Genomic DNA, 8244 nt, shown 5'->3' on the forward strand with positions numbered 1-8244 from the left:
GGAGGGATTGGGGGCAGGAGTAGAAGGGGACAACAGAGGATGAGATGGCTGGATGGCATCACTGACTCAGTGGACAGGAGTTTGAGTGAACTCCGGGAGTTGGTGATGGACAGGGAGGCCTGGCATGTTGTGATTCATGGGGTCGCAAAGAGTCGGACACGACTGAGCGACTGAACTGACTGAACTGAACTGAACCCTAATATGACACTGTCTTCATTACTACCATAAGATTTAATAACTAGAAGGACAAGTCTTTGTGCTTTTTTTCTTCAAGAATACTTCAATGGTACTTGACCCTTTTCATTTCACATTAATCTTATAATTAGCTTGTGAGGTTATTTTTTTTTAATGATTGGCTTTTAATAAAGATTGCACTAGGGCTGCAAGTTAGCTTGCAAAAAATTGACATGTATATAATGTTCATGTTTGTATATGTGGTTTACTATCTTTTGATCAGTATTTTGGTCTGCAATGTTTAGCGCTTTTCTGCATAATGTGTTTATGCAATTTTATTGAGTTATTAGGACATAAGCCCTGGGATTTCTTTGGAAGGAATGATGCTAAAGCTGAAACTCCAGTACTTTGGCCACCTCATGCGAAGAGTTGATTCATTGGAAAAGACCCTGATGCTGGGACGGATTGGGGGCAGGAGGAGAAGGGGACGACAGAGGATGAGATGGCTGGATGGCATCACTGACTCGATGGACGTGAGTCTGAGTGAACTCCAGGAGTTGGTGATGGACAGGGAGGCCCGGCGTGCTGTGATTCATGGGGTCGCACAGAGTCGGACACGACTGAAGCGACTTAGCAGCAGCAGCAGCATAGCTGGTTTCTAGAAAGAATTGAATTTTGTATATATAACTTATATTCAACAACCTTGCTAATTTTTCCTGTGAATTCTAATTAATTATCTAGAGATTCTTTGGGGTTATCTATTTATGCAAAATATCATCTGGAAATGATTTTATATTCATATCTTTTAATACATTTCTCCCCTTACTGCACTGAAGACATACAATTAAATGTTGCTGCAGAATGACAAGGACGGTATCCTTGTCCAGTCCCCAGTCTCAAAAAGAAAGTCGTCCATATTCCATTGGCAATATGACATTTTCTATTGATTTTTGGATAGATATGCTTTACCAGATTGTGGACTTTTACTTTTGTTTCCAATTTGTCAATTTTTCCCATACATAAATCCTCCCTAGAGCTTTTTCTGCATTTACATGAGATCACTAAATGAATTTTCTCTTCTTTTGATGAGATGAATTAAGAAGTTGATTTTTGAATGGTAAACTAACTTAACTTCTTAATAATAAATCCAAGTTGGATGTGATTTGATACCAACTTTATATGTTGCTGGTTTACTAGTGTGATACTTGATACAGAATTTTTGCATCTTTGTTTTTAACAGAGAATGTCCAGCAAACTATCTTTTCTTCAGTGTCTTTCTTTTGATGTTAAGTTTGTGATGGCCTTCTCAAACATTTACAAACCATTTCCTATTTATTTTTTATTACCTGAAAGTGTGTGTAAAAGTGGTCTTATTTATCACTTATTTATTTAGTAGAAAACAAAAATTTGCCTGAGTATTTAGTTGGAAGGATTTAAATTGAAGTGTCTCATCAATAATTATAAAACTCTTCAAATTTTCCCTTTTCATTTGTCAGAAAATGCTTTTGCTTTTTCATAAGAATTTTTCTACTTTATATATCATAGCGTATGGTAATATATTTTCATATTTATCTTAAATGTCACTCATTATATTGTATTACAATGATTTTAATACCTATAGTATCTATAACACTATTTCCTTTACTTGTATTGATACTGTTTTCTCCCCTCGTCCTATTTTTTCTCTACAAGGACCACTTAATCTGGAAGTAAAGTACAAATTTTTGGCTTTTTGAATCATTTCTAATTGACTTTTTATTCCATTTTTATACATTTTTATTAGTTTCTTTCTCAATATCTATAGGTGTGCTTTTTGATTAATTCTTAATTTCTGAAGATAGATGCTTTTTGTTGTTGTTGTTCAGTCTTTAAGTCATGACCAACTCTGCAACCCCATGGACTGCAGCATGCCAGGCTTCCCTGTCCTTCACTGTCTCCCAGAGTTGCTCAGATTCATGTCCATTGAGTCAGTGATGCTATCTAAACATCTGTTGTCCCCTTCTCCTTTTGCCTTTAATTTTTCTCAGCATCAGGGTCTTTTTCAATGAGTCAACTCTTCCCATCAGGTGGCCAAAGTATTGAAGCTCCAGCTTCAGGATTAGTCCTTCCAATGCATATTAAGGCTTGATTTCCTTTAGGATCCACTAGTCTGATCTCCTTGCTGTTCAAAGAACTCTTAAGAGTCTTCTCCAGCACCACCGTTGGAAAGCATCAATTCTTGGGGACTCAGCCTTCTTTATGGTCCAACTCTCACATCCATATATGACTACTGGACAAACTATAGCTTTGACTATATGGGCCTTTGTCACCAAAGTGATGTCTCTGCTTTTTACCACACTGTCTAGGTTTGATAGATGCTTAGATTATTGATTTTTTTAGTCTTTTAAAATATCTGTATTAAAAGCTGGACATTTACTTCTAGTCATGATTCCAACAAATTTTAATATGTAGTAACTTTAATATCATTGAATTAAAATATTTTATATTTCCATTATTTATTCTTCCCTCATTAGTTATCTAAAACTATGTTTGTTCTATAAATATATGGATTATCAACTTATATTTTTCTTATCTATTTATAGTTTAATTTATTTGATTATAGAGAATATTACTCTTTATGCTTCCAGCTCTATGAAATACTTACATTTAATGGTATAGCTCAGTTTAGTGTTCCCATTATTTACTTTTATTTACTTGCCTGCTTTATGTGATTCTTTCTCTCCTTGCCTTCTTTTGGACTTAAACACAACTGTTTCACTTTTGTCCTCCATTAGCATGGAAGTCATGTATCCTTATATACTTTTTTATCTTTTTAAATACCTAGAGATTTAACAGAAAGCCTTGATTTATGAACACCAAATGTTGACAATTACTTTTAAACTTTCTTACATATAATTAAGGAACAAAGAATGCTTGAACTTCATTTAACAGCCCTAACAATATACAGCCCTATTTTTGTATTTTAATTCTCTATACATTCCAAATTCTATAAAACAATGACAATGTTTTATGCCATCAATATTCATTTAAACTGAAGTATGTTTTACCATTTTCAGTGCTCTTCCTTCCTGAATAGCCCTAAAAGGATAATTTTCCTTCTTTTGATGATAATTTATCTCAGTGTATACTTGTCTGAAACTGTATAGTTTCATTTTTTTCCTGAAACACACTGCAATACTAGGAAGCTATTTTCTTTCAACATATTGAAAATATAACTCTACTCTTTCTTAACTTTCATTGTTTCTCTTGAGAAATTAGTTGTAATTTAGATCTTTATTGATTTAATATTTTTAAATTTAAATTTATTTATTTTAACAGAGGCTAATTACTTTACAATATTGTATTGGTTTTGCCATACATCAACATGAATCTGCCACGGGTGTACATATTCATTTAATTTTATGTTATATGCTTTGATGTGGTCTTTTCTGTAAATTTATCATCATATGTCTCAATGAGTTTGTCTATTTATTCACACTGGAATTAACTATGCATTTCAATTTTGTGATTGATTATAATTCCTGAGTTTTTAGAAATTCTGAGATATTATCCTTAAATATCACTTCTGTTGCATTTTTCTCTCTTTTTATTTGGAATCTGAATGAAATATGATTGACCTTCTTGCTATTTATCCTATGAACCTCTTACCTCTCTGTATTGTCTATTTTATTTGCTTTTTGCTCTGTATTCGATCTTTTTTCTTCATTCTAGAAATAGACTTATCACCAATTTTCCAAGTCACATGCTTTATCTTTGTACCTGATTCAAATTTTTTGTTAAACCCACTCAAAAATTGTCAATTAACTTACTTCTTAGGTTAAAAACTATTATTATTTTTATCAAATAGAACAGGTCATATTTATACTTAAATATCATTCTCTGCTGATATTTCCAATCTTATCTATCTCTTTGAAAATAATAAGCACATTTTAGCCAGTGTAGAATTATTCCAATAGTCAGATACCTATGAGTCTGTTTCTATTAACTATTGTTTTTTTCTATTAACTATTGCTTCTTGGTTCTCATATGTGTTTCTTGCTTCAAGTGTACCTGGCTATCTCCAATGGATGCTGGACATTTTAAAATATATTTATAAAAATAATTTGAGACCACAGATGACATGATCCTTGTACATAAAGGACTATCATTTGCTTCTATCAGATACCTAGAAGGTCTGATAATGTAAGAACTCCTTAAACACAACTTAATATGTGAGGTTTTTCTGGATAACATTGAATTACTAAAAGCTTGCTATATAAACCAGACTATAAAAAGTCTGGTTTGTTTCAAGCTTATTGTTACTTCTATAGTGCTACCCCGGAGAAGGCAATGGCACCCCACTCCAGTACTCTTGCCTGGAAAATCCCATGGACGGAAGAGCCTGGTGGGCTGCAGTCCATGGGGTCATGGAGAGTTGGACACAACTGAGCAACTTCACTTTCACTTTTCACTTTCATGCATTGGAGAAGGAAATGGCAACCCACTCCAGCGTTCTTGCCTGGAGAATACCAGGGACGGGGGAGCCTGGTGGGCTGCCGTCTATGGGGTCGCACAGAGTCAGACACGACTGAAGCGACTTAGCAGCAGCAGCATAGTGCTACCCTTTGGGGTCTAAAAAGATAGCATAAGATGTTTTACAACATCTTATGAGGGTTTCAAAAACACTTTTCATAGTCTCTACATCAGAAAAACTAACCATGAGACAAGTGACTCCAAATGACCAGTTCACCTCCCTGGAGTGGTGTTGTTTTTTTTAATGTTCTGGATATTGAACTCATAATTTTTTTCCTGATATCCCAGAAAGAATATTTATTCAGATTATCTAATCAACAATTATTAAAGGCAACATAGCTTCTTTAACATAAACATCTGAATAAAGGCAAGAATTACTGGCAAGTAGAAAATGCACTCGTGGGTTAGTATTTCAGGAAAGAGAAATCTGTCAGGTTATGTGCTGACCTCAAGTATCTTATTCAGGGATTCCTTGAAACCAGTGAATATGTAGTATCAAAAATCTGTGTTCCTCACTGGTGATAGCCATAAAAAGACCAATTAAACGTGCCAATTTATGGCACCTAGTGGCAAGTCATATTTGATGAACTGAGTCATCAAAAGATATTAAGAATATGCTATGCTGTGCTAAGTCACTTCAGTCGTGTCCGACTCTGTGCAACCCCATAGACGGCAGGCCACCAGGCTTCCCGGTCCCTGGGATTCTCCAGGCAAGAATACTGGAGTGGGTTGCCATTTCCTTCTCCAATGCATGAAAGTGAAAAGTGAAAGTGAAGTCGCTCAGTCGTGTCCAACTCTTCGCAACCCCATGGACTGCAGCCTACCAGGCTCCTCCCTCCAGGGGATTTTCCAGGCAAGAGTACTGGAGTGGGGTGCCATTGCCTTCTCCGATTATAAGACAATCCAAAAATTTTATTAAGAAAACTAAAAAATGCAAACAAAAAGCAATAAAATGTATGAAACATTAATTCAAAAGGCCATAAGCAGAACTGAAGCTGGAATTTCAAAAGAACTGCAGAGTACCTGGTGCTGTCGTGTGTGGAAATGTTAAGGTGATATCAAGGGCTCAAGATTAGGAAGACATAAAAGGCTGAGGGTATCATATTAGAATTACGGAACTTTAGACAATGACCCTGTATGATGTAGATGAACTTACATTCCAAATAAAGAGCATAATTGTTTGGTTATAGGCTCAGCACACTGGCATGTAGACATAGAAGTTGAAAACTTGTCACCTATTGCATTAATGGTATTTATATCTCACAAAATCACTGATATCGATTCTCCCAGAGTAAACTCAGGATAATATAGGAGCAAATAAATTACCTGGGTCAAAGAGAAAACAGACCTGAAGAAACAGCGAATTGGGAACCATCTTTGGGTTACTTTCTCCTGTCTGTATCATGGCACTATGTCTTTCCCATGCCACCAACCATAACACATGTAAATTACTAGTTAATCTGAGCAACATACTGGTGAAGTGAAGATACCGGAATCAAAAGACACTATTTCAAATTGTAACTCTGCCTCTTACTGACTTTGTCACTTTGACCCAAGCCTCTCCATCAGCAAAAAGGTGATGAAAATGTTTACTTATTTCATGGGGATTTAGGAGCATTCCAAAATTAATCCACATAAGTAATTTAAAGAGATTAGTATATACGAAGTACTCAATATCAGTTTCAATACAGGAAGGAGATCAGGGCCATCTAAAATATTTCCGGAAAGTGTTTGTCCAAGGTACTCTGGCCAAAACTGTCAATATTGAGTTAGACATTTAGAGGAAAATAATTTAAAATCTTTAGGGAAAATTATTCTTTCTCTGTGCTTCAATATATGCGCTCAGTTTGAGTTGATATACAACAAAGTGATAAAATGAGAAGAGAGAAGAGTAACCTAAATATATCAGGAACATTAAGCATGGGGGAAATTGTGATCAAATCAATAAAACTGTTAATAGAATGAAAGGATGAAGTATAATTTTTTTATCAAATTTCTGTTTTTTAGGATGATGTGACAGTTCCTAAAAACTAAGTGCAGGGTGTCATTTTACACCACAGAATAAACTAACTCTAAGAAATGTCGCTTGTGGGAAATATAATAATCATATAATTTCAGACTTAACACTTCATCCACTACTGTTTCCTTTTCCTCTTCCCCAGTGTCCATGTCTCTTTTTGCATTTTCAAATAAGTAAGAAATAAATCCTGCATTGTTACCATTGGTATCAGTATGGATGACATCCACAAAATCTGCATCAGTGTAATCTAATCTGCCAGTTGATGGTTTTCCAGAGAACTGTGGCCCAGCAGGATCAAGACCTGAAATTCAAGAAATTATTAATATATTAAACAAGTTATATTCCAGAGTTATTATCACACGCTTGCATTATTATTAATTATAAACATAGCAAGTTTAAACCTGTACAAAAATATATCTAAAGATAAATTAAATTAGATGAATAGCAAGTTATCTGTTTTATTTGAATAACATTATTCCCAATCTTGAGTTTATCAGTGATGCAATGTCAAGCCACACTACACATACCTTGACAAAATATTGTGGCTTTCTTTAGGACATTCATTTAACAAGTAATTACGAATATGCTGGTAGTAAAATTCTATTTAATAGAAAGTAACTACTCCTCCTCCTGAGGGTGGAAAATAATAAATATTATCCTGGTCCTATCTTCAACCTCATTCCATACCAGCTCATCCTGGGTATATTGAAAGGTCTAAAATGATTTTAAGTGCAATTTGAGCTGTGGAATAAAACATATTTATTATTAGCTTATCATTCATTTCTCAGAAAAGTTTACTGCACACAAAAAAGAAAAAATATATTAAAAATGTTATAAAAGATAATAATATTTCTAGTGTATTCAGAATTCTGAATAAAATTCTAAGCTCATGATCTACTGCAGAGTATCAAAAAATGCTGAGGAAGAGATGAAATGAAATGTGTTGAGAACATCTATTCAATAGGGCAATAATTATCTTAAAAAGATATTTTAAAAATAAAATATAATGTTGCTTATCTCAGTCTTCTATTAACCCTAGTTTATTTGGCCCACATGACTGAATAGTTGTTGCTCAATCACTCAGTCATGTCCAACTCTATGTGACAAAATGGATTGCAGCACAGCAGGCATCCCTGTCCTTCACCATCTCTGGGAGCTTGCTCAAACTCATGTTCATTGAGTATGTGATACAATCCAACCATCTCGTCCTCTGTCATCCCCTTATCCTCCTGCCTTCAATCTTTTCCAGCATCAGAATCTTTTCTAGTGAGTCAGCTCTTCATATCTTGTGGCCAAAGTATTGAAGCTTCAGCTTCAGCATCAGTCCTTCCAATGAATATTGAGGGCTGATTTCCTTTAGGAAATCACAGAATAAAGTCTCTGTTTCCATTGTTTCCCCATCTATTTGCCATGAAGTAATGGGATCGGATCACAACAAGTGATGGGAAACAATGGAAACAGTGAGAGATTTTATTTTTTGGGGGGGGGGGCTCCAAAATCATTGCAGATGGGGACTGCAGCCATGAAATTAAGACGCT

At 34.9% G+C, this 8244-nt stretch overlaps 3 protein-coding genes across 3 annotated transcripts in view; 1 reads left to right on the forward strand and 2 right to left on the reverse strand.

Moving 5' to 3' along the window:
* LOC104991753 (UDP-galactose translocator) overlaps positions 1-333 on the forward strand; it is a gene marked incomplete at its 5' end in the record, with an annotated part of 1874 nt that extends 1541 nt beyond the window's left edge. Inside the window, one exon of the mRNA XM_010844342.1 lies at positions 327-333. Within this exon, the coding sequence (XP_010842644.1) occupies positions 327-333 (7 nt within the window). The remainder of the gene's footprint in view (positions 1-326) is intronic.
* LOC104991757 (lipase member I-like) overlaps positions 1-7011 on the reverse strand; it is a gene marked incomplete at its 5' end in the record, with an annotated part of 46777 nt that extends 39766 nt beyond the window's left edge. The window contains one exon of the mRNA XM_010844345.1: positions 6906-7011. Coding sequence (XP_010842647.1) covers positions 6906-7011 — 106 coding nt within the window. The remainder of the gene's footprint in view (positions 1-6905) is intronic.
* A 589-nt stretch (positions 7012-7600) lies between these two features.
* PQBP1 (polyglutamine binding protein 1) overlaps positions 7601-8244 on the reverse strand; it is a gene marked incomplete at its 5' end in the record, with an annotated part of 5781 nt that continues 5137 nt past the window's right edge. The window contains one exon of the mRNA XM_010844346.1: positions 7601-7623. Coding sequence (XP_010842648.1) covers positions 7601-7623 — 23 coding nt within the window. The remainder of the gene's footprint in view (positions 7624-8244) is intronic.

The sequence above is a fragment of the Bison bison genome, unplaced genomic scaffold (assembly GCF_000754665.1).
Source record: "Bison bison bison isolate TAMUID 2011002044 unplaced genomic scaffold, Bison_UMD1.0 scf7180017864200, whole genome shotgun sequence".
Taxonomy (NCBI): Eukaryota; Metazoa; Chordata; class Mammalia; order Artiodactyla; family Bovidae; genus Bison; species Bison bison.